Source organism: Rattus norvegicus, chromosome 4, assembly GCF_021556685.1.
Source record: "Rattus norvegicus strain SHRSP/BbbUtx chromosome 4, alternate assembly SHRSP_T2T, whole genome shotgun sequence".
In the NCBI taxonomy this organism is placed as follows: domain Eukaryota; kingdom Metazoa; phylum Chordata; class Mammalia; order Rodentia; family Muridae; genus Rattus; species Rattus norvegicus.
The window spans coordinates 77,139,243-77,166,215 of record NC_141537.1 but is presented as its reverse complement, the minus strand read 5'-3'; the positions used below and the strand labels follow the sequence as shown (position 1 = coordinate 77,166,215).

Below are 26,973 nucleotides of genomic sequence, written 5' to 3'. Positions count from 1 at the left end.
TTTTTTTTGACATGTGGTTGAGGTAATTACAGTCTATCCTGGTAGGAGAGGCATGGTGGTAGGAACCATTCTGAGCAGAAAGCATTCCACAGAGGACCAGAACACAGTAGATCAGAACCAGAGATGGGTACAACCTTCAACGTCCTGCCCCTAGTGGCCCACATCTACCAGCTAGGCGCCATATTCCAAAAGTTTCATAGCATTTCCAGACAGCACCATTAGCTGGAGCCAATTGTTCCCATACATGAGCTTGTGAGGGAAACCTTTCACATTCAAGCCATAAAGGGAGGGATGGGAGAAAGAGATTTGTTACACCCAGGACCCGGGACACAGCTGAGACAAGAGAGGAGCCAGGGTCAGCACCTGGGTCAGAACCCAGAGTCAGCACCTAGGGTAGAACTGGCTCTCCGGCACCATCTGTGTATTTGGATGACGCTGAGTGCTGGCCCCCAAATGCTTGCCACATTCTGGTCATTCAGGAGGTGACACAAGAGTGGGAAAAATAGTCACAAAGCGCAGTCATATCTCTTGGGTGTTTGACCCTTTCCAGGGGTTGGAGGATGATTCCTACAGCTCTGCCATTAACCTTATTAACACACTCCTCCTTCTGCCCGAGCCTCTGTAGTACTTCAGAAAGGTGTCCATCCAAGGATGAAGATTCGGCTCACTTTTAAGTCTGTCTAGTTGCCTGCTCCAGATGATCTTTCCTCTCCCATCTGTGGGCTGACCACTTTTCTAGAATATCTTTCCAGGGCAGTGGTAATTGCCTCCAGCTTTTTCTAAGGAACCACTTGCTGTAACCTAAGAGAGGGAGCATAAAGTTTGTGTGGCCTCTGGAAGGATTCCTTGAGAAGTATATGAATTTCAGGACTCAAGAGTTATAGCGAATCAATCATAGGCCCTGTGTGAGATCCACACAGCCAGACTGGTGGGAGAGGATAGTGGGAGGCAGGTGGTGACTCTGGAAGATGAAGGGCTCTTTGCTACTGTCCTTGAGGTTTGGATTGGGAAGTGAGTGTCATAGATTAATAATTCTTTTATGATCTTCTTAAACGCTTTATCATTTCCTGTTTTCTGTTACTAACACAAGCTTTAAACCTCATAGGAAAAATCTCTGCCATACTTGTAACTGTCACACTTAAAATGCATTCTGTGTACCCGTGTTTTGGGGATCTCCCTATGCTGCCTGTAACAAGCTGAATGTAATTTCTTAAAGCAGATCTGAATCCCGTGTCTACATTATTGAGCATCTTGCTGATGGAGCATTTTCTATAAGCTTCATTTTGCCAAACACTCAGAGAGACATGCAGTGTCCCACTAGTGCCTGCCACGCTAAGTGAGACAAACGGGCAGTTATTCAAATCATATTAAATATTAACACCAATATTTTCTGAAGCCATATCTGTCATAGATCATGTAGATACATCTGTCATCCTGAATCCCTTCAGACCATGTGAGAATTAGAAACATCATGTGTTTACAAAGCCAGCTGATGTCAGATGATAGTTCCTTTGGATGTGTTGGGACCCATGGAAAGGAGAGAAGGGACCTCTGCTCTCCAGATGGCTCCATGTTTATACAGGTTGTAGAAAGTCCCAGGGCGAGGGGGAAGGCTGAGTATTTATAAGTGTCTGGATTGCATGAATGTCAGGGGACATCGGAACAGACAGCTCCATTAAAAAGAAAAAAAAAAAACCCTAAATTATTTTTTCTAATGCCATGCTGATGAACCCTCAACTAGGACCCAAGTCAGTGAGACTTCTTTGGTATTTATAGATAAAATCATAGGACAATATAATATTTTATATTATGTGCATATTAATATGTTGTGCATATTAATGTAATATTTAATTAGGTCTGGGAATGAAGCCTTCACACATGAAGTTTCTCTATTCTGTGTTCAGAAAAGTCTTTAATTTTCTGCCCTTTTCTGGAAAAGTTTAACCATCTCTCATGGAGTTAAACATGGCTCTCCTGATTAGACTGTGCTGGACCTTCCTTATTGGAAGTGATGTCATGTTTATCTTGCTTAGCTGGTCCATCTACCCTCTTTAGCAGCTTGCTTCTTTGACGGTTTTATTGCAATTCACATAAAAGTGTAAGGTACTCGTGTGTGTACTAACACATGGGTGTGCGCATCATAGGACACCATACACGGTATACTCCATTGTCATTCTACCAGAAAGATGAGCAGCACAGCAGTACACCAGACGGTGCCATTCTCCTCGGAAGCTAAAGTTTATCTACTCACTCTCACAGGACAGACAGCTCAGTCTGGGGGAATGGTCTGATGTCTCAGAGGAGACAGGATTGGTGTGTATGGGAATGTGGTCTCTCAGCTTCTTGATCAGGCCTCTGCTACTATGCCTCCCCTGAGCCCCCATCATTTTATGGACAACACCTTCTCTGGAACTGTAAGCCAAAATAAACTCCTTCTTCCTTAAGTTGCTTCTGCTTCTGATGCTTTAGCACAGACACAGAGAGGTAACTAATACCCTCCTATCTGCTCCCCTTACCCCCATCTCTCTCCCCCTCTGAGACACTCTACAACCCATAGTGTAAGAGAGCTCTTCCGTGCTATTTCCTTAGCAGTATCTTACCCAGGGTTAGCCTCCATCTTCATATATTCAAAGCATTGAACAAAAGGAATCCTTCCTTATACAGGGGATCAAAGTAATATCTGAGAAGTCATCATGTGCTCATAGCTATTCTCTTAGGGCTTTCTTTCTATTGTCAATGAATGTACATTTTGGGGGACACAAGGCTTGTTAAGCACCTACTGCAGGAGAGACTAATATAAAACAAGGGGAAGCAGAACAAAGAAGGGGAATAAACCAGTGAAAGATAGATTTCAAATAAGCCCACAGAGAGTAGTTTCCACTAGTAGTTTCCACTCAGGTGGTTGTGCCCACAAAAGGTACTTAGCAATGGCTTAGTTTTTTTGATGGTGATGGCTGGAGCAGAGCATGCTATTGGTCAGTGGTAGTCAGAGGCCAGGGCTGCAGATGAACAACCACCATATCCATAGCTACCCTTACCCCCAGCTACCATTTGTCAATGAAGACGTACCTACCCGGTTAAGATGTTAGAAGTTGGGAAATTCTGACCTAGGGTGGTAACAGAAAATGAAGAATCCATGGCTCAGATCTGTAGTTGCAGAACTTGAAAGGCTGTGGTAGGAACATTTCCTCAAGTTCAGGGCCAGCCTAGATCATACAATGAGTTATACCTGGGCTAGTATCAGATGACCCATGAACACCTTTTCTGTGAGAGGTGAAGCAGAAGCCCCTGGTATTTTAGGTGTTATTTATCTCTTCGAGGGTCCACTCATGGTTTCAGTATTAGTTTGGTTGTTACACCTAGTTCTGTCTACTCAGTTCAAGGTATAGCCGTCTCAGATTCCACTGAACACCCGGACACCATTTACAAGGGTCTGGCATGGGCCAAAACATGTACTTAGTGCTTTTCTGAAAGCCCCTTTTTTGATATTTCTTACTTTAAATTAATTTTAACCATGTAGGGATACTTTTATTCCATTGTTCAGAGAGATTAGCATTCTGGGATCTTCTTAAGGGATTCCTACGTAGTATTTTTTGATAGGTTGGATCGTGAGCCAGCATAACTCTGGAGATATCATTGAACCGAAAGCCTGTGACCTGGGGTTGGGTCAGAGCTACTGTGGCAGAAGGAAAAAGTACAGGGAAGAAACCGTTCTTAAGTTTGCATTTATTTATTTGTTTGTTTGTTTGTTTATATTTTATTGTATTAAGTGTTTTGGCTTCATGTATGAATGTTCACACATGAGTGTCTGAGGCTAGAAGAGGTTGTCAGCTCCTTTGGAACTGGAATTACAGACAGTTATGAGAAGCCAGAAACCAGGTCCTCCACAGAAGCAGCAAGTGCCTTTAAATAAGGGGCCTTCTCACTAAAATCAGGGACTAGACAAGGCTGCCCACTCTCTCCCTACTTATTCAATATAGTTCTTGAAGTTCTAGCCAGAGCAATCAGACAACAAAAGGAGGTCAAGGGGATACAGATTGGAAAAGAAGAAGTCAAAATATCACTATTTGCAGATGATATGATAGTATATTTAAGTGATCCCAAAAGTTCCACCAGAGAACTACTAAAGCTGATAAACAACTTCAGCAAAGTGGCTGGGTATAAAATTAACTCAAATAAATCAGTAGCCTTCCTCTACACAAAAGAGAAACAAGCCGAGAAAGAAATTAGGGAAATGACACCCTTCATAATAGACCCAAATAATATAAAGTACCTCGGTGTGACTTTAACCAAGCAAGTAAAAGATTTGTACAATAAGAACTTCAAGACACTGAGGAAAGAAATTGAAGAAGACCTCAGAAGATGGAAAGATCTCCCATGCTCATGGATTGGCAGGATTAATATAGTAAAAATGGCCATTTTACCAAAAGCGATCTACACATTCAATGCAATCCCCATCAAAATACCAATCCAATTCTTCAAAGAGTTAGACAGAACAATTTGCAAATTCATCTGGAATAACAAAAAACCCAGGATAGCTAAAACTATCCTCAACAATAAAAGGACTTCAGGGGGAATCACTATCCCTGAACTCAAGCAGTATTACAGAGCAATAGTGATAAAAACTGCATGGTATTGGTACAGAGACAGACAGATAGACCAATGGAACAGAATCGAAGACCCAGAAATGAACCCACACACCTATGGGCACTTGATTTTTGACAAAGGAGCCAAAACCATCCAATGGAAAAAAGATAGCATTTTCAGCAAATGGTGCTGGTTCAACTGGAGGGCAACATGTAGAAGAATGCAGATCGATCCATGCTTATCACCCTGTACAAAGCTTAAGTCCAAGTGGATCAAGGACCTCCACATCAAACCAGACACACTCAAACTAATAGAAGAAAAACTAGGGAAGCATCTGAAACACATGGGCACTGGAAAAAATTTCCTGAACAAAACACCAATGGCTTATGCTCTAAGATCAAGAATCGACAAATGGGATCTCATAAAACTGCAAAGCTTCTGTAAGGCAAAGGACACTGTGGTTAGGACAAAACAGCAACCAACAGATTGGGAAAAGATCTTTACCAATCCTACAACTGATAGAGGCCTTATATCCAAAATATACAAAGAACTCAAGAAGTTAGACCGCAGGGAGACAAATAACCCTATTAAAAAATGGGGTTCAGAGCTAAACAAAGAATTCACAGCTGAGGAATGCCGAATGGCTGAGAAACACCTAAAGAAATGTTCAACATCTTTAGTCATAAGGGAAATGCAAATCAAAACAACCCTGAGATTTCACCTCACACCAGTGAGAATGGCTAAGATCAAAAACTCAGGTGACAGCAAATGCTGGCGAGGATGTGGAGAAAGAGGAACACTCCTCCATTGTTGGTGGGATTGCAGACTGGTACAACCATTCTGGAAATCAGTCTGGAGGTTCCTCAGAAAATTGGACATTGAACTGCCTGAGGATCCAGCTATATCTCTCTTGGGCATATACCCAAAAGATGCCCCAACATATAAAAAAGTCACGTGCTCCACTATGTTCATCGCAGCCTTATTTATAATAGCCAGAAGCTGGAAAGAACCCAGATGCCCTTCAACAGAGGAATGGATACAGAAAATGTGGTACATCTACACAATGGAATATTACTCAGCTATCAAAAACAATGACTTTATGAAATTTGTAGGCAAATGGTCGGAACTGGAAAATATCATCCTGTGTGAGGTAACCCAATCTCAGAAAAACACACATGGTATGCACTCATTGATAAGTGGCTATTAGCCCAAATGCTTGAATTGCCCTAGATGCACAAAACACATGAACCTCAAGACGGATGATCAAAATGTGAATGCTTCACTCCTTCTTTAAAATGGAACAAGAATACCCTTGGCAGGGAATAGAGAGGCAAAGATTAAAACAGACACAGAAGGAACACCCATTCAGAGCCTGCCCCACATGTGGCCCATGCATATACAGTCATCCAATTAGACAAGATGGATGAAGCAAAGAAGTGCAGACCGACAGGAGCCGGATGTAGATCTCTCCTGAGAGACACAGCCAGAATACAGCAAACACAGAGGCGAATGCCAGCAGTAAACCACTGAACTGAGAACAGGACCCCCGTTGAAGGAATCAGAGAAAGAACTGGAAGAGCTTGAAGGGGCTTGAGACCCCATAGGTACAACAATGCCAAGCAACCAGAGCTTCCAGGGACTAAGCCACTACCTAAAGACTAAACATGGACTGACCCTGGACTCTGACCTCATAGGTAGCAATAAATATCCTAGTAAGAGCACCAATGGAAGGGGAAGCCCTGGGTCCTGCTAAGACTGAACCCCCAGTGAACTAGATTGGGGGGAGGGCGGCAAGGGGGGGAGGATGGGGAGGGGAAGGCCCATAAGGAAGGGGAGGGGGGAGGGGGATGTTTGCCCGGAAACTGGGAAAGGGAATAACTCGAAATGTATATAAGAAATACTCAAGTTAATTTAAAAAAAAAAAAGATTTAGACCTGGAAGACTAAAAAAAAAAATAAAAATAAAAAAAAATAAATAAATAAGGGGCCTTCTCTTTAGCCCCCAAACTGTTCCTAAAACACTCATCTGGGACTCCAGCATGAGAGGGATATGGTTTCCATGAAGGAAGAGTCAGCTGGAAGAAGGCCTGTAGCAGCAGGCAAGAATACAGAGAAGGGGGTGGCCAAAGAGGGGAAAGGACAGCAATCCTTGGTCCTTCACCCAGGGTTGGTTGGCCGTGAGTTCTACATTGAGCAGTGGCCTCTTCCTCAGTAACAGGGTTCAGGGAAGCCCCATAGCTGAAGCTGCTGAAGCAAAGTAGGGGGATTGGTGCCATACTAGAGGGGCCAGGGAACTGTGGATAAGGGGGCTGTGGCTGCCTGCCCAGTATCTGGGTATTTTCCTGCACCAGAGGGACCCCACTCTTGTTTCATTCCTTGTTTCATTCCTTGTTTCATTCCTTCAGTCCTGCATAGTGACTGCCAGGTTTGCCTTCTTGAAATTGGCATTGTGTTTGCCTGTGTATTTGTGAGTGAGGTGCCCAGACAGAGACGCTTGCACCAGGCCTGGAGTCTTAATGTGTGTGCAGTCATCTCATGCAATATCATGGATGGAACTCGGGTGCCTTGTGCAGGGATCTGACTCTGCTCTTCTGTCCTCAAATCTTGGAATCCAAGCTGCCCAGGGTCTAAGACAAGTTGTGCTGGGATTTGGGAGTGGTGTCTGTGTTCTTCCTGACTCTGCACTCCATGGGATTCTGGGTGCAGAGGATATTACAGCGAGGCAGTGTGGCATCTCCCAGGAAAGCTAATTAACACCTCCAATCCACACCACTATTCCTTGGCTTCTTTTCAACAGTGAGCTAGGCTAGGGCCTCTTTCCCACTTTAATTTAGGTACTCAGTGTGGCTGGTGTAGAGGTTTGTAATGTTTGGAGTTTTCTGTCTATGTGGGTTGTGGTAGAAGGCCCTGGGAAACGAAGATCAATTTCTCTTTCCTTGATGAACCCAGGTCTTCATTTTGAAATAGTTCCCACAAATTCTCTAGCTAGGCCTGCTCAGCAGCAATCTTCCTAAACTGAGGCTCCAGGGGAGGAGAAACTAGGGCTGTGGGAGGAGGAAGTTTGGCCATGTTGAAATTCCTCAGAGATGAGGCTGGGGTGAGAACATTTTCCACAGGAGAGCACAGGGAGAGGAAGTCTGTAAGAAAAAGGCTGCTGCCAGCTCAAGACACTTGGCATATTGTCTGGTAGTTAAAGGGCTACTTCTGGGTGCTTCTAGAATGTGGGAAAGCCACAGACGTGTGTCAGGTAGAAGAGATCAAGTGAGCATGAGAGAGACCCAGGATCAGAAGATGGTGAGAAATTTCCATGCACCTTGAAGCTCCGAGTCCAGTAGATGAGGGTGAGTGTGCATACACGATGGTTAATTTTGTTAATTTAACACAAACTAGATCAACCTGGAAAAGGAGCTTCCATGAAGGATTAGCTAGAGCAGCTTGGCCTTGTGGGCATGCCTAGAGGGGAATATCTTGATTACATCATCGACGTGGGAATGTAGAACTACAGAAACCGTGTTCCCACAGAACCTAATGCCTGTCCTTTGTTCCTTCTCCATCACTCTAGAAAAATGGTTGACTTCTTGAGAAGAACAAATAAATATTTTTCCTCAAATCCATCATACACCATACAATGCAGGCCATGCTGAATTGGGACCAGTTCAGCTCTCTGCTCACGCTCGATGCAGGCTCTGTGGCTTTAACAGTCACATTAGCTCATTTTTCTTCCTCACATGTCCCAGGTTTGTATTTTACAACACCAGACGGGGATACTAATTAAACCTCAGCGCTTGCTCCGCCAGTGCTTAAACTGAGATTCTTAATGACAGGCCTGGCAGTGATCAATATATCTGCTATACTGGCAATGATTTAGAGAACGCCATGGTTACTGCTTAGAATAAAAGTGAACGAGCTCTGTAAATTTAATTTAGAGAGTGATAACTTGATCAGCTAGAAATATATGGCAGAAGCATCTTGCATTTTTTTTTTTAAGCAAAGCCCAGGGCAAGCTTCTAGCCAGATCTGTGATTTAGCCAAGAACGTTTTATTTACAATGGGATGAATTACAAAGAGACATCTGCCCAGTGGCCCAGCTTCAGAAGTATCACGTTACTCCCAGGAGTGTTCTTTTGGTTCTCTGCGATGCTAGTTCAGATATAAAATTTTATATCTGATGTATATTTCTTCATCCATGATCAAACGTACAGTTATTTGCTAAGTTCTTCTCAGGCCAGTGAAGACTATGAAGAGTTTTCTGCAACTGCAGGCAGGAGCAGAGGACACAGTCTTCTGTTTTGCCTCCCTGCAGGGTTCTCTGTGTTAATCTGTGGGGCAGAAGCATCTCGGACCTTCTGTTCTCAAGTGCTCCTCTTACGTGACATTTGCTTATGTACTACTGGTAACCTTAACTGTTAACTGATTGCGTTATCTGTGCCTCCCTTGCCCCATGAGTGAGCTCACAGTTTCTACTTTGTACTTACAGTACTCTGAAATAGAAAACCAGAACTCTTGTTCTCTGTCTTTCTCTTAAATCTCTTCCCTTCCCTGTTCTCTCTCCAACCTTCTGACTCTACTTTCCCAGAGAACAGTGACTGACACATGTAAAACTTTCTGCTTGTCTGGAGCCTGTCATACTCAGGCTTTAGAACAGTTTTCTGGAGCTGCTGGCCCCTCCTTCTTTTGTTCTCTCTCTGTCAGCACCGACCTCTGGGGTCTGGGCCTCTAAGCTCCGTCTCCCCTCAGTTCCTTATGCTGGCCAATCCTCTGGTCTCTAAGGAGGCTTCCTCTCCTTTTTGGCAGACTCACTTTCTTTCAGCTGTCAATCACACTGCCTTCCCTGAGAAGGTCCCTTCTATACCCTATCACCCTCTGTGTTTTAGGGTGTTGGGTACAAATCACTTAGTGCTTTATTGCACATTAATTTCTGAGCTTCTGTTCTTCCTCCACTCTTAAGATGCAGCTTTTTAAGACCATGGCAGTGCCCACCCTGTTAGCCTAGCACTGTGTGAATTGTGCTAAGTACATGGGAAGTGTTTCATAACCATTAATAAACTTGCTGCCTTTATGATTATTATTATTAATCTGTCATTTTGAAATTATATATCATATTGAAATAATCTGGAAGACATCATGAATATATGGTTATGTGAGTATTTATCCACAATAATTTTTAATCGTTGTGGTGTAGGCAGTGCCTTCTCATGTTTCTCTCCTTTGGCGATGGCCTAGCATGGATGGAAACTGACTGGCTGTTCCAAGGGGCTCACTTCCTGTGCACCCAGATGCTGAGTGAGATGAGCGGATGCTCCAGGGAATGTAAGTGATTTTTATACAAAGCCTCCTTTGGGAGGACAGACCTCCCCCTCCTCAAAACACACCACCGCATTCTCCTCCTCTTTCTGCTCTGGTAAGTGCAGCATGTGGAAATCATAACTGACAAAAGTAATTTTGTCATATATATTCTTCAAAATGAAGTCCTTCCTCCCATTTTTTTCCATCCTTGCTTTATTCCACCATCGATTTAGCAAATATTGTCTTATGCAAAATAGTCAATGCCCTACTGGAATTTCCTGGTGTCTGTTCAGACGAGGTTTGCCATCAGTGGGACTGGGTATGCCATCAGCATACTGTGGCTTGAACACTCTGATTGGGGCTGGCAAGCCCTGACGCTGCTAGTTCAGCATTCTCAAAATTGTTTCCCGGGTCTAGAGTATAGATTTCCTTTTCTTTAGAAACTTTATGATGTTCCTTCTGCACCTGCTCCTGTTGGATCACGATTGAAAGTGGGATCACTACAAATCATTATATAGCATGATGGTTTCCAAACAGACTGAGTGCTCTTGTTAATTGGTCTTGGGGATCAGTGCAGAATAGTGAAACTGATTTTTAAAACTGTATTTCACATTTCCTTAGTGTCCACATAAAGTCACCCTGATAATTGAATAAAAGGAAATCCCTCCCCACTAGCAAGTGGGAGAAATTTAGCTTTTCATGTGCATGGGGTGTACTTGTCAGATTAGAAGCTACAGGGGCAGCCCAAGCCCTCTTAGCCAGGTTATTTCGCTGGTCATTCTGCCCACTGTCCAGTAATACCCATGTTGCAGATAAGGGTCAGAATATATTTTGGAGATCAATTGACTGTAACCACATTTTATTGGGGTGCATGTAAATTAACCCAAAATATGAAGTTAATATTCATTTAGCTACTCAATGCAAAATGGTAGAAGAGGGTGTGCTTGCAAGAGAAGGCTAACCATGGATCCAAATAAGACCTGCCTTTGGGGGTGTCTATATCTCTACAGCTTTCAGGACACCCCCATATTCTCAGTAGACATCTACTCTCACACATTTGCAGGAGGCTGGAAACTAATTCTAAGATTGGTATAAAACACAAAGAATTGCTTTTAGGATAATTAAAACTATTTTGAATCTTTTATTTATCAATCTGTTTCTAATATAACTTTAGGAGGTAAATGAAGGACATTCACAAAAGAATAATAGTCATACATACATAATTTCCTTCTTTCATTCTAGTTTACATGCTGTTGCTTTTAGAGAGTGAAGTTTCGCGTTGTTTCACAGGGATGGAGTCCTAACTGACTCACAGGAAGAATACTTAGCCCAGCTTTCCTCAGCGCTAACCTCCACAGTCACCATGGGCTTAAAAACCAAAAAGAACCTGGCAAAGCAAAACTGAGAATTGGCAACATCAAGAACAGTTTCTTGGCCTCCTCGAGAGGAACTTCCACACCTTCACAGCCATCTCAGAAGCCAGCACTTGTGTACTAGAAGTCATCCGAGCCTGGGAAATGGGGCAAACTCTTAGCAGATGTGTTCCCACAGCACATTTTCATCTGGAACAGAAATGTGTGAGCGGGTGTTAGGTGTGAACACACCTGTGCACACTTCTATCTTTATTACCTTCTTCCAGTCTTTACTCGGCTTTTGGATGTCGCTTCTCTGTTTTATTGACAGAGGTTTTGTAGACTATTCTACATGAGAGAGAGAAAATAAAAACGCTGTGGTGAAAAAAAATTCTTTGAAAATTCCTGACATTTATCATGGAGAGTGACTGTAATATTGAGGCACAGGGTCTCCAGGCTAGAAAATACCTTTTATGGTGTGTGTGTGTGTGTGTGTGTGTGTGTGTGTGTGTGTGTGTGTGTGTGTCTAATTTATAATCCAGTCTAATTATATTTACTATCTATCTGAAACTGTGTGTATATTGTGAGCCACAAGTCATGCCCAGGTGAGGATTCAGAGATTTACAATTAAATTTCCAGTTTCTCTAGTTTTCCTCTGGGTTCTGCTTCCCTATGTTGACAGCCTAGCTCCCTGGAGGTCTCTCTGATTCATAATTCAGCAGTAGTTCAGCAATGCCCTATAACTCTCCATGTGCATGGCTATATTGTTTACATAGTACTTTTAAAATGCAGCTTACAGCCTCAAGCCAAGTCAGTTGGTTTTGAAATTTATATTTGGGTTTCAAAGTGTTCCACAATCATGAATCCACTGTGCTCGCAATTGTCTTTTCAGTAGGTAAAGCAGCTCGAGAAGGACAGGCAGAAGTTCCAGGGCATGGCCAGGGTCACATATAGCAAGTCTAGGATGGAGAAAGGGTGGGGATTCATTCTAATTTTTATTTATGGTGTGTGTGTGTGTGTGTGTGTGTGTGTGTGTGTGTGTGTGTGTGTGTGTGTGTAGAGGATCAGAGGACAACTCTTGGGAGTCAGTTTTTTCCTTCCACTATAGGTAGGATCCATGGATTGGGTTTACATGGTCAAGTTTACATGGCAAGTGCTTTTACCTGCAGAGACATCTTGATGGCCTGAGATTCCTTTTTGCTTGTTCTTTTGAGATGGAGTCTTATTATTGCCCAGGCTGGCTTTGAACTCATCTGTAGCTGAGGCTGGCCTTAAATTCCTGATTTCTTAGCTATAAATGCTGGGATTATAGATGTGAGTCTCCATGCCTATATACATGCTGAGATCTATCAGCTAATTCTCAGGGGTCACACTCACTAAAACACCATCTAAAAAAGATGCCCTTTGTTTTTGGCCAAAAACGAGTGGGATGCCTGGTTGCTTTTCCTCATTTATATCAGGATCAGGTGGCTCACCAGGAAGAGCACTTCAGAAACTATTGTTGGTTGAATAAATCAAACTCAACATGGTTAAATGATTCTTTCCCCCCTTTTTTAAAGTGCTTGAAATCACAGAAAAAGAGTTCAAAGCAGACATTGTTTATAAGCATGAAATGTAAGAGGACTATTAACATTTTCCCCTGAAGAGGAGGGTGCAGCAAGGAGATGAGAGAAAAGAATAAATGGAGAGATAAAAAGGGAACAGATCTTACTGTAGAGGTTAGTGTGTCTTCCGACACTACCTTAACTGGGGTACAGTTGCAGCCGGTACCTGTTGGCCTCTCTCTGCAGTATGCTCTGCTGGACACGGCCTTTGTCTGTGCCTGGCTCACAGGGTGCACCTGGGGTTCTCCTAAGCTGTTCAACCACTCAGTCTATTCACTGCTCATGCTGGTTCTGCCTCTGTTGCCTTTGAACTCCTGCTCCTTTGGGGAGGGGTGCTTTCTCATCTGATTCAGAGCATAGGGAGATTTCTAACAAAAGTCCTTTAAACTCTTGTTTCCAGATCTTCAATGAAAAAAAATCATAAACCTCCCCATTTTTGAATGGTTGGTAGACAGCAGTGAGGAAATACACTCTTACATATTAAGAAGGCCCAGGGAAAATTCAGCCTTGAAATAATTTTGATGTCCTGAATTAGCTTCTGTGAGATCCAGAGAATATGCTATTTTGAGAATATAGAGTACCACTAATTTTGCATTCATTTGGAGTCTTTCATTTTTAGCTTCTTGAAAAACACAGATATTTGTTTTAGATGCAGAGCAAGTTTCCTGCACACATAAGCCTCAGTCAGTCATCAGTGTTCTCTGAAGCTTCATTTATTTATTTAGAACTTTTTTGAGACTTGTCTCACTAGACAGCTCAAGGCTGACTGGAATTTGCTAAGTAGCCCAGGCTGACCTTGAACTCATTACCCTCCTGCCGCAGTCTCTCAAATGCTGGGATTACAGGCATGCACCAGTGTGTCTTATTCCTTTGGTACAGTATCTTGGGGTTTGTTTGGTTTATATATTGTTATTGCTTACAGGGCTTTCCATTAGTTTGTGCTTGGTGGATGATATACTGGATATAAGATGTTGAGATGGCAGTGGAGAACAACAACAGATAGGATCAGGCAAGTCTGCATTATGTCATGACTCTTGAAGCAGCGTCATGCCAAACTGTCAACGGAAGAACTGCAACAGAGAATTCCTTCTTCTTCAAATGAGCAAGTATTTCCCATTCAGAACAGACTGGTCATGTCTGTTATACACAGATGTGATTAGTTTGGTTAAGGGTGTCATTCCAAGGAGAGCAATTAATGTAGCTACTTACTACTGTACCCGCCTTTCTGTGTCCTGTCTGTCAGCCATCTTGTAACTGCTTAGGAGAGACTGTGTCAGCGGATCTCTTGCGTGTCTTAACTGATGACATCATTCAGGACCCTGGCTTTGCTAATTGTGAGAGACGGACTGGCCTTCGGTCTTTGTCTTTTGTGGCAGAAGCAAGAGAAGGAACGAGTGAGGAGAAGGACAGGGTGAGGACATTTTAACACTGGGGCTGTCCTTGGTGGTTTTTCTTGCTCATCATTGGGGGAGAGAAGTGCTGAGATGAAGCAGAGGAACACAGCTATCTCAGGAAATGCCAGAAGGCACGCATTTCCATCTGACAGTATTTGTTAAGTGCCAAAGTAATGCCTGCAAAATAAGTTGTTGTTTTTTTTTTTTAAACCAGAAACAATTTCAAGCCATAATGGTAAACCTTTGCTTTTTCAATTTGAAATTATGGACAAGAATACACTATGGTCAGGTATCTTGATGAAATAAAATGACATTTGGTCTCAAATGTGCTCTCATAAGTAAACGTTACAGCTGTTCTCACAGTTTGTTCTGTTAAATACCTTTCCATTTAATATGTTTTATGAAAGAATGAACAAGGCTTGACAATTCGGGGTATTTATGGGACTGTCTGAGGTCTGCCTGCAATTAAAAACACTCTCAGGGTTCCCTTTTATTCGGTTTCCTTGATGCAAGGGGGGACACTTGCCTCCTTTTGGAGCCCGTTGTAAACTGGTGCAAAGAGAGGCTTGGGATAAAGTTTTCTATTATTCAAGAAGTTGAGATCCTCCAATACATTAAGCATTTGGAGAACCTTGAGAGTATCTGGGTAAAATCCCAACTAACTAGGGTAAGCAGCTTATTAAGACAGACCACGAGAAAAAGAGCATCAATACTGCGTTAACCTCACTGTTCTAAGAGGAGAAAGAATCTTCACATTTAATTCCTCAAAATGGTGGAGCCTACAAAATTTTTAAAAAGAGGTTTTTAAGTATAAGAGGCCTGACGTATACAATTATAAATGGCAACCATTCGAGGGAGAACTTTTGTGCAATTAAAAAAATAAATTGATTAAATTCCTTTTGGGTGCTCCAATAGGAAGAATTGCTCCCATTTACTCACACAAAGCCTATTATTTTTACAGAAAATCAAGAAGTTATTATTTTTTTGTAGCAAATTGCCCAAGATTCCTGATTACCCTAAGATGTGTTATTTATTAGACAATCGTGTTCTCTTGATGACCGGATGGTGGTGACTTCAGATTCAATGTATTTGTCACAGGTCTGTGTATCATGACAGTGTCCTTGTGATCGAGTTGGTTTAAAATATGGCAGTGTCTCCCACATGATTCCAGAGTAATGGCGGCTGCAAGTTGGCTTTATTGGACTGTGCCATCCGGAGGATGCTGTCTGCTAGGACCTCATCACAGCAGTGTAAAAACGTGAAGTTTAAAGCAAAAGAAGAAAAGCGCACTAACTTATGCATTCACTAGAAAGTGTCCATATTTCTGTTATAAATATAAAAGAAACAGAGCAAAGGAGACATTCCCTCTGGCTCTAATTCCCCATGGAGGCGCATATACACATAAAATCCAATAATGTAGTTAAAACAGAGGAGAAGTCCTAGAGCAGTTGGTCACCACAGTCTTCTAGCTGATAGTTACAGATACTAAACAGGTCTAAGGCTACATACATAGGACATCGGCATGTAGAAGTCAATGAAAACAAAAGCAATAAGCCCGATATGCATTTCTTTGCTGGATTCTTGGGTGCTTGTCTCCACTTGTGCTGGTTACATTGCTGCGGACAGGCCACTCACTCTCCTTCCCCTGGCTGAGGCCAGACAGGAACCTTCAGAAAACTGGCCTAGGCTGAGGTGTCACTGAAGAAGACTGGGCAAATAGACTGTTTATCACTTTTCTTATTTCCATTTTATGGGACACCAAAAGAAATATTACTTGGACACAAACTAGTTGCTACAACAGCCCATTAAAAGTCGACTAGATGCAAAAGAAAGAGAATGTCAGAGGCTGCATGGATGTATATCAATTTTTCTTGAGAAAAAAAAATATCCACATTCTAAGGGCTCTTAAAAATGTAGAAAACTTGCCCTGTTACCACGGGTTTTTAGAACACCTCTAAACACACACAAAAAAAGACAGATAGTACCTACAAAGTTCAACTGTTGCTTAAACTCTAAAAGCATTTTTGTATTATTTTGTTTTGATATGGAAGGGGGAACTCAGCTATAAAGAAATATTAAAAAGTATATTTTGTGTGGCCATCAGTCTTAAGAGTATTGGATTGCTTGCCTTCCCCAGCTTGTGCTGATAGTGTAAGCGTGTGCTCAGGGGTATGACGTGGGGTGCTCTTGTCCCTCCCCCTCCTCCCTTAACTCCTCCCTCCCTATCCCATGGCTGAAAAGCCACCCCTCAAATAAGCCACTCCTTTTTGCTCTCGTCAATGGTCTCTGTGAAGTTGGGGTCATTGTTCATGATGGCAGCATCTGCGCTCTCAGCTGACTCAGCTCCCTTGGCCTCGTTGGTGTGGTAGGTGCCCTTGTGACGGAACATGTACCGGATGAGGAAGACCAAGGTGCAGAGGATGGTGAAAATCACCACGGCGATGACCCCTAGGGAGACCAGAGAAGTACCAGAGGTTAGACCAGTCTTGCCCACATCCCACATCTTCTCACCCCTCCATCCACCCAGCTCCCTTGGATGTGACTCCTTCCAGTGACAGTCATGTGGACAGCAGAAGTAACACATGGCTTCTGCTTCCAGACACAAAGGGGCTAACAGGAACCAGAAAATGACATGTCCTCTTCCCCAAAGTAACTGAAACACTAGATAATGAACGAAGCATCTGCTTTCAGGCAGTGGACAGCAGGTCAATCAGACACATATGATGCCTGAGGAAAGAGTCTAAAATGATGAATTTCCACACTTTGCTCAGTTTTCTTACTGTCCTTGCTGCTGTGCAGGGAGAACCCAGTGGGCTTTTTAAACTGGGGGTGGGCCTTCAGGAGATCTGTTCATCTACGAAGTTGATGAACTTCCAGCTGAAAACTTACACTTGCATGTGAGCGTGTCCGTGACCTTCCACCGACCAGGAGCATTTTCCAGAGCTCACACTAGGCTGAAAGATGATCAAGTTCTACTGTGGAAAATCCCCAGGCATTCAGTACAGACAGTGAAGGGTCATGCTAAAGGTGTGTAAGGTCTGTCAAGATTGGCCTTGCTAAAGTTTAATTAACATTCCTAAAAGATGTCAAGTCGTAAGTACTGTATGGAACTCAGTTGAAGAAGACAATTAACGTACTCTGCCATGTTAGTAATGTCTGATGGCCGATATAAAAATGATCAAATGGGCAAAGGAAACAACAGCGGCCGCAGCAGCAGCAGCAACAACAACAACAACAACAACAAAACAAACAGGGAGGAATATTTCATCCCGCCGAGAGAAAAATCAATTAGAGTAGAAATAGCATCGATAACAGACGAGCTCAGAAGAACTGCAAACCAATCACTACTAACCCAGACTGACTAACAGAGGCCAAGTGTATATTATCAGAAGGAATAAGGAACCTTTCACAATGATAAAATGTTCAAGAAGAGGTAAGGGTTCCAAACGTGGACCCATCTGATAGAACTACAGAACAACGAAGTGAGAACTGTCAGAATCAGAGAAAGAATCAGACCCGTCCGTGACCACAGCTGGACACTGCGGCCCTCCTCTGCTCTGTAATAGAAAGAACTGCTGAACAGAAAATCAATAAGAATATACAAGACCTGTACAACATTGAGTCAGGTTTGTTAACAAGCTGTAGATTGTGAAAAAAATTATGATGTCTGTCTGACCAAGGACTTGAGTACCGAATACAAACTCTAATCAATAGCAAGAAACCAAACTACCAATTAAGGAGGTGGAGAAAGATTTCAAGACAGCTCATGAAATATATAGACGAGACTCAGCATCACTAGTGATGAGATTATCACACATCAAAAGCCACAGTGACTGTGTGACTAGTCTGCCAGAGTGGCTATGGAGCAAGTGGCCTTTTATATATTGGTCACAGGACTCTGAGGTGGTGGGATCACTTTGGAAAGCTGCATGCCAGTGTCTTACAAAGGTAAAGGCCTACTTACTTCAGCATCTTAGAGATTGAATTTCTAGGAATTATCAACGAAAAATGGATATTTATGTCCACCTAAGATATAGGCAAGGTTTATCATAGTAACCTGAATCTGGAGACAATATCTTGCAATAGGTAAGTAGATAACACAAAGACAGCATATTCATTCAATGAAATACGACTGGGCAAGAGAAAGAAATGCTATCAATAAGCAAAACGGTGTGGACAGATCTGAAAAGCATTATGCCGTCTGAATGAAAGAAGACAAATTTTATACCAGTTTTTGAAACCCTGGAGGAGCAAAAGGATTAGATGGGTCTTTAAAAAACGTGATTATAAAAGCAGCTGAGAAGTCTTTTTAGGACGATGTGTTCTATATGTTGTGGTGGTGGATATGGTGTATGAACTTGTCAATAGTCACTGACCTCTGTCATCCATAGGTTCATATGACACTTAGAATTTATCTTGTAAAAAAAGCCCAAACTGACAAGGACAGGGACCTTGATGAGACCATAAGTGGACTTGGAATAATGCCATTTAGCTGCCCTTTAAAATAGATTTTATTTATGTGTGTGTATAGCTGTGCGTGAGTATCTGCATATGCATGTGGGTACCTATAGAGTATTGCCTGGAGCTGGAGTTACAGGGAGTGGTGGGCAGTCCTATGTGGGTTCCGGGTACTCAACTTGGGTCCATCTGGAAGAGCAGCATCTACCCTTAACTGCTTAGCCATCTCTCCAGCCCCATTTTCTTTAAAATTGCTTTTTCCAGGTGAGTAGCTGCTAGAAAGTCTGTTCTATGTGCTACATACCTCCAATGATAGCTGAGTTTCTGTTGACTCCATTTCTTATAGCTTGGCCTTGTCCTGGGTTGTACGGGAAATCAGCACTGGCTGTGGAGAAAGACAGAGGGAAGTGGAAGAGGGCAATGCACCGAAGAACCTCAGACTTATTTCTTCACACAACTCTGACACCTTCATTTCTACAAATGAAATTTCTACCATGTCAGATGGACCCAATTTTGCTATTGTCTTCCACAAAGATCCAAGAACCCCCCTCTCTGTTTTTGCTATTTTTGTACAAGTTTCAATGCTATATGGATCACCTGAGGGCAATGTGAGAGAATCTTAGAGTCTTAGAATCTTCTGAATCAGCCTGACCTGCCGACAAGTCTGTTTCCTTCAGTGGCTGCTTTCAAGACCGTGAGTCCACAGACGCTCAAGTCCTGGATGTAACTTGGGAGCATATGACCTTCATAATCTTCCTGTGTGCTTTAAATAGTCTCCAAATTGCTTATGATACCCCATGGACTTTAATGCCACTTTCACAGTCACTTTACTATTTCGCTTTAGGTGCAAAGTCTATGCGCATTTAGGATAGTCCTTTTGTTGTTGTTGTTGGTTTTTGGGTTTTTTTTTTTTTTTTTTTTTTTGAGACAGGTTTTTTTCTCTGTAATACCCCTTGCTGCCCTAAACTCAAATTGTAGACCGACTGGCCTTGAACTCACAGAGATCCGCTTGCCTCTGCCTCCCAAGGACTGAAATTAAAGGCATGCACCCCTAGACCCAGTCCCTTTTGAAAGGACTGGGTTTTGTTTTGTTTGCTTTTTTGTTTTTTGATTTGCAGTTCTTTGAATCCAACCCCAGGACCTATGGACACAGAAGCAGAGGGCTTGTTTTTTCATGTTCTATTGAAATCTGTCTTCTGCCCACTTATAACCCATGCATTATGAACAGTTTGGGATTTATATGCTGATGAGATTTTTACAGCACACACTATTTGTTTAAAAGTAATTTCTTCTTTAATATTTAGCATAGCTTTGATAAAACACTAGACCCTTCAGGAATGTGTAGAGGGCTTAAAGTTCAGAAACAATGAGAGGAATGTTAATGGCTTGATTTTCTATTTCTTTCCTTTTCAAAAAAATTAGAACAACATTTAGATATTTCTCAAAGATGAATTCCATGTACTGCTCTGAAGACAAATAGATTCTGAGACCTTTCTCAGGTCAGTGGAGCATCTATAGTAAGTAATTCATACAAGCAAATTTAGTTGCTTTTTGGCAGGACTGGATGTAAAACCAATGGCCTCCTACCTGCCAGGCAAAATTTTGCCATTGATCTACATTCCCAGGCCCTTCTAGCCCACAGATGAATTGCATGGGTTGGGTTTCCACTCGAGTTCAAGCGGATCTATCTCCCTGTGGAGCAAACTTTTCCTCCAGTATATGGAGCAGAGAACCAGACCAAAACCTGCCAAGTCACCGTCAGAAATATTTTCAAGGCGTGTACTTGGTCTGACTCAACAGAGAGGCTAGTGTTACAACTTAGGTAGAACCTTGCTAGGGACTCAGTTCATAAGGCTAATTTATTCCTGAGCATAGATAGCTAAGACAATGACAAAATAGTCAGAGACCATTCTCTTTCCATCTCCTTAGAAATGTGTGGGCAAAATGTGGGATTTCACATTTTCAACCAGCATGTGTGATTTAGCTCTTTCTCTCTTAGACTAATTTAAAAGTTTTTAAAATTTGTTTTGTGTATGTGTGTATCTATGTGAGTGCAAGCATTCCAAGATGTACTAGTGGAGTTAGAGGACAACCTGTGAGAATTGGTTCCTTCCTTCTACCGTGTGGGTACCAATGACTAAACTCAGGTGTCAGCCTTGGCAGCATGTAGCTTTACTCCCTGAGGCATATCACTGGTTCCAGACCTGAAAAATTCACCTAGGATCAGAGAAAATTTTCTCTCTGGGATTTGTACATTATTGATCTTTTTGATCATCAGCGTCATGATTGCTTATAGCCACGATCTCTGAGAAACACATGAATGAAAGAAAATTTATTTCCAAAGCCTCAGGATTTTCTACACTCTCCCAAGTCTTTAATTGTACATGTAAAAGGTACCTTTGTTATAATTTGCTTATGTTAACTGGCTTAATCCTAAGTCTAGATATCTTTAAAATAACACAATTTGTTTCTTGACCTTTTTTTAAAAAAACATCCTTGTACAGATGTGTAAGCATTTTTGTAAGTCAAATTACTGTGTCAAAGTACACTTGCATTTTTCCTTTTTTTACACTTTTTTTATTGGATATTTTTTATTTACATTTCAAATGTTATTCCCTTTCCTGGTTTCCCATCCATAAGTCTCCTATCTCATCCCCCTCCCCTTCTTCTATAAGGGTGTTCCCCCTCCCCAACCACCCCCTATTCCTGCCTCCCCACCCTGACATTCCCCTACACTGGGGGCGGGGGTCCAGCCTTGGCAGGACCAAGGGCTTCTCCTCCCATTAGTGCCCAACAAGGCCATCCTCTGCTACATATGCAGCTGGAGCCATGGGTCTCTCCATGTGTAGTCTTTGGGCAGTGGTTTAGTCCCTGGGAGCTCTGGTTGGTTGGTATTGTTGTTCTTATGGGGTTGCAAGCCCCTTCAGCTCCTTTAATCCTTTATCTAACTCCTCCAATGGGGACCCCATTCTCAGTTCAGTGGTTTGCTGCTAGCATTTGCCTCTGTATTTGTCATGTTCTGGCAGAGCCCCTCAGGAGACAGCTATATCAGGTTCCCATCAGTATGCATTTCTTGACTTCATCAATACTGTCTAGTTTTGGTGGCTTTGCTTCTTCTCCTAATGGTCTCCCTCCATCCCATCTCACTTCAATGTTTTTCTGGGGTAGGTAACATTGATCTAAGATTTCAAACCAAGAAGGCAGAGGTCAATCAGGTATCACTCTGTGGTAGTTTGAATAAAAAATGTGCTCCCATAGGCTCAGGCATTTGATCACTTGACCCCCAGTTAGTGGCACTATTCGGAGAGGTTATATAACTTTTAGGATACGAAGACTTGCTGGAGGAAGAACATGACTGGGTGTGGGTCTTGAGAGGTTATAGCCTCCCTCTACTTCTGGTTCAGTCTCTCTACTTCCTACATGCAGTTGAAGATGTGACTTCTCAGCTTCCTGTTCTGTCAGCCTGCTCTTTTGGACTCTCCCTGTGCAACTGAAAGACAAAATCATCCTTTCTTTTGTCGGGAGCAGAGGAAGCCTCCAGTGAATACATAAAGAGTAAACAAAGCCCTGGCTGAGTATGTATTATTGACAAGGTCATGCCTACGTCATGCCTCATGTCAAGGACTAATGCCTCAAGTCTGTGGGAAATTGACAAAGCCTTCCTTCTGGGTCAGGCTCAGAGGATGGAAAAGCCTTTCTCTGGTCCCGTTAGAGATGGTGGCAATGTAATAAGAACTAGCAACCCAGGCTTCTTCCCCTGAGTGTTAAGCATAAGATTGCTAGTCTACTGACACCTTCTATCTAGACTCTCTAACTCCTCCTCAGGTGCTCTATATAACACATGTGCTGAGGTTGTTCCCAGTTGCAGTGCAATTGGTGCCACTCCATCGGAGTAGCAGATACCGGACCCACCAGACCCCAGCCTTTCTTCCTACATTTGTTCTTCTCATTCCCTTGTAATCCCAGTCAAGTTTCTAGAACTAAGCTTTGCAGAATATGACATTCTTCCATAAGCCATGGCATTCTGTCATGGCAACAGAAATAAATAATACTTGATATTAATCTAGTCCTGAAATTATTTTATGTGAATAAAACCAGCTTATATAAAAACACAGTTGAAAAATAATCATTAGGCTTTTTTTCTTTAAGTTTGTGTCTTCTTTTCCAGAGAATTATTACTCTGTAGACTTGGCATATTCATTCACCTACTAAATCTTTATAGAACGTCTTCACCATTGCCACACTCCAGTCTGAGAATACACAGTGAACAGTAAAATAGGCAAGACTGTATTAATGACATTTTCCTGTCCCTAGTGGTCTAATTACATCCGCCATCGAAGCCTTTGTTTATAGAGTGAAGGTGCTAATTAAAAGTGTAGATGCGGTTTGAATTATGATCTCTGTTTCTGGTGACTGAGGCTGCTCTGTAGCTTTCATACCGTGTGTCGTGCAACTCACATGACCACAAGGCTCTGTAACATTTGGTTCATCCCTTGACACGACCACTTTTCAAGGATGAAGTTTAGACCATCACAGTCCATCTTTTATACTTTCAGGCCTTTGGGTGATATAATTACTCATCTTCATATGCTGTTTGGTCCATCTCCAGGCTGACTGGAATTAGAACCCGTCAATTCCAAAGGAGATAATCTTCCCCCATTTGAGCCCTTTGAAAGCTAGGAAAAGCCAGGCAGGTGAGTTGCATAAAGGTCCCAGTTTCTAGATAATTGAGTATAGGTTAGGCCTATGACAGGAAAGGTCCTTTTAGGTGATGGAAGAAAAAATTATGTTGGACATATTGAATTTGCTGTACCTATAGGTGGGCCTTCCTTCTAGACATCCAGAGACTTTGAGCAAATCATGTTTCTTGTCTTCTGACAAACATAAAACTTCTGACTTTCTCAACCAATATGAAGTTTCAAAACACATTAAACATTAGAAATGTGGGGACAGCATGTAGGACTTCATACTGTGCCAGCATATGATTTAGTCCTTTTCCTCTTAGGGTTGATTTAAGATTTTTTAAATGCATTTTTCTATGACAAAAATTACAAGGCAGCTTTGTTATCAGCCTCCTGTGACAATATTCGTGACACTACCTGCATAGCTATAATAAAATGTTCTACACTTCAGGAATCTGTAATTTGTAACATGGTATAATTTGTGATGTGGCAGATGAACCACAGCAAAATTTCTTTCTGCTCCAAAACCTGTGGTGTTGTGTCCTTGGCCTCAGAATTACTGGAAATCACAGATGCTTAGACATATTGGTAGGCTCTCCTCATCTGTATGCTTCCCCTCCAGCACTAAGGATGGAGCCCGGGCCCTCATGTAAGCCAAGCAAGTGCTCTACTGCGGTCCTACATCCTGCATCCCAACCCCTCTCTAGTTCCTTTGATGTTCCAGCTCTAAATGGTGCCAGGAGTTTTGGTAGTGGGAGAAGAGACATGAGATAACTCAGACGAATGAGAAGAGTGGAAGAACAGTTGAAGCCTTCCAAGATTGCCACTGGTGTGAATGTGAACTTCTTGATCTTGTGGAGGCCCCATGAGCATAGAATGTCTCTCCAGCTTCTTCCCCTATGAGGCCACTTTTCCAGTTATCTATTCTGAATGCGATTGATTCCTAATGCTTCAGACCAGCTCCTGAGAAAAGTGCTCCCTGATTTGTCTGGACACCTTGCTTTCCTTTCTCTTTTTCCATCAATTTTTACCTCTTTCTTGAAGGAAGGTACCCATTTCCAATTAAGTGGCCAGAGCCCCTTCCAATGGCTATAGTGGTATTAATTCTTATCACTTCCTTTTCTTTCTTTTATCCATGGGTTCTCATGTATGTGCATGTATGTGTCTGCACATGTATGTGGAGGTCAGAGGACAATGTTGAATGTCATTCTTAAGGCACCTTTAAACAATAAATCTTTTTAAACAGTTTTTCATGGACCGGGTTGGTTGGCCAGTAGCCAGGATGTACTTGTCTCTGCCTCTCGAGTGCTGGAATCAAAATCACATGTTATTTTAAAAAATGTGGGTTTTAGGGATTAAACTCTGGTCCTCATGCTCATTAGTCAAGTATTTTATCCACTGAGCCTTCTCCCCAACCTCTTATTCCTTCTGATGTGATAGCTATCTTTTTAAATGAAAGGACAAATCTAGTTCAAAGTCCCATTCTGATGAGTGATAATGCTGTATAACAAGGGATGAATGCATATTCATCGGTGAGCATAATTAAAATCAGTCTGCGGATGTTGTACAAACAATCTGTGGAGCCTCTTTGACATAAATCGATAGTTTTATGTCAACCTGACATGAGCTAAAGTCATCAGAGTGGAGGGAGCCTCAATTAAGAAAATGCCTCTATAAGATTGGGCATGAACAAGCCTGTAGAGCATTTTCTTAGTGATTGCTGGGGGCAGGCGTAACTGGGGGTTCATGGTCCTGGGTTCTATAAGAAAGCAGGCTGAGTAGGTCACCATAAGCAAGCCAGTAAGCAGCACCCCTTCCATGGCCTCTGCATCAGCTCCTGCCTCTGGGCTCTTGCCCTGCTTGAGTTGCTGCCCTCATTGCTTTTGATGATGAACTGTTACAGGGAGCTGTGAGTGAAAAAAACCCTTTCCTTCCCAAGTTGCTTTTGGTCATGGTGTTTCATGACCAAACACAACCATCACAGCGACAGAAACCATGACTAAGACACTCTTCAGGAACTCTTCCGTGCATGTGTATTTAAAAACTCAGCTGCTCACTCTCAAAGCCTTAAAGCAAGGCAACAACTTTAGTCTTCCTTTCACACAAACAAGGGAAATGAATAAATTAAATAAAGAAAGCACATAAAAGAGGCCGTATTCACTAGACCTTGGTTGTTAGATACCAATTAGTGGAAAACCTTCAGGCCATTAGAAACCCTTACAGAATCAAGGACATTCATAGTCCCTCCCCGCCGTCCCTCCCCCCCACCTCTCCTCTCTTTTCTTTCATAAGAACCCTGATTTTTATGGCTTTATTTTTAATTTAAGCCTGGCTTTTCTTTTTTTTCCCAAGAAAATGAGAACAATTTTATTTATTTATTTTTGACACAGAATTTGCCCTGTAGATCAGGCTAGCCTCAAACTTGTGATCATGTTGTGTCTATCTTCAGCACACTAAGATTCTAGAGTTATGTCACCAGACTTAGTGTAAACAACACAAGACAGTTTGTTTTATTGTTTATCCTTCTCTATCTAGAACTTTTAACAAATTGGCAGCCAAATAATAGAATTTTCTAATACCTTCATCCAATTTGAGTCTGGAATCTGCCCCCTAGCCCCATGTTTTTTTGTTTGTTTGTTTATTTGTTTTGTTTTTCTTTTTTTTCTTGGATATTTTTATTTACATTTCAAATGTTATCCCCTTTCCCGTTTCCCCATCTATAAACCCCTTATCCCATATCCCCTCCTCCTGCTTCTATGAGGTTATTCCCCGACCCACCTCTTTTCACCTCCCCGCCCTGACATTCTCCTACACTGGGGCATCCAGTCTTGGCAGGACCAAGGGCTTCTCCTCCCATTGGTGCCCAACAAGGAAGGCCATCCTCTGCTACATGTGCAAGCCTGGTTATTCTAATGCATGTGAATGTTTGCTCCCTTGTGGCAAAGCTATTTTATTCTAGCAATCACAGCAATCGCTGCTTTGGTTGATGCACTTCATTGTTACTGTCTTTCCCCCTGGGTACCAACATCATTTCGGAATGAGTATAGAGAAATGTAGTGACCAAGACACAAGCCTTGAATGTGGATGAAGAAGCTCATTCACGGCATGTGCTCCAATCTATTGCTGGTAGTCCTGTCCCCCTGCCTTCTCCCTCTGGGAGAGTCAAACAATTTTAGGGGTACTGAAATATCAGGGAGTCTATGACCCCTTATTGTCCAGAAACATTGTGAGCAAACCCAATCTTGGACGAGTAAAAGAGATACTAATGAATCTCAGAGGCAGACTTGCATCCTGTAAATACATTCTATACTAAATACATTTCTCCTGGATCCCCAAATGATAATACATGCGAAATGTCCTCCTAAAACACTCATCTGTTGGTGGTTAGTTGGGGAGGTTCTGGAAACCTTAGGAGGTGGGACTCTAGCTGGAGGAAGTAGGCCATTGCTACTGAATCCTTGGAGATACGTTAACAGTCCCTTTCTAGTCCTCTTCTTGTTTCCTGGCCATCATGCTGTGAGATGCTCTGCTGTGCCTAAGGCTTCCCACCATGTTGGAATAACCATCTGAAACGGTGAGCAAAAGAATTCTCTCCTCCCTTGAGTTGTTTA

General features: G+C 42.3%; 1 protein-coding gene across 4 annotated transcripts in view; it reads right to left on the bottom strand.

Annotated features, from left to right (window-relative positions):
• Window positions 1-10,982: 10,982 nt before the first annotated feature.
• Window positions 10,983-26,973, bottom strand: part of Cntnap2 (contactin associated protein 2) — a 2,247,664-nt gene continuing 2,231,673 nt past the window's right edge. For all 4 annotated transcript variants that reach the window (NM_001427648.1, XM_087658677.1, XM_087658678.1 and 1 more), the window contains 2 exon segments: window positions 10,983-16,670; window positions 18,985-19,065. In NM_001427648.1, the coding sequence (NP_001414577.1) occupies window positions 16,471-16,670; window positions 18,985-19,065 (281 nt within the window). In that variant the 3' untranslated portion in view covers window positions 10,983-16,470.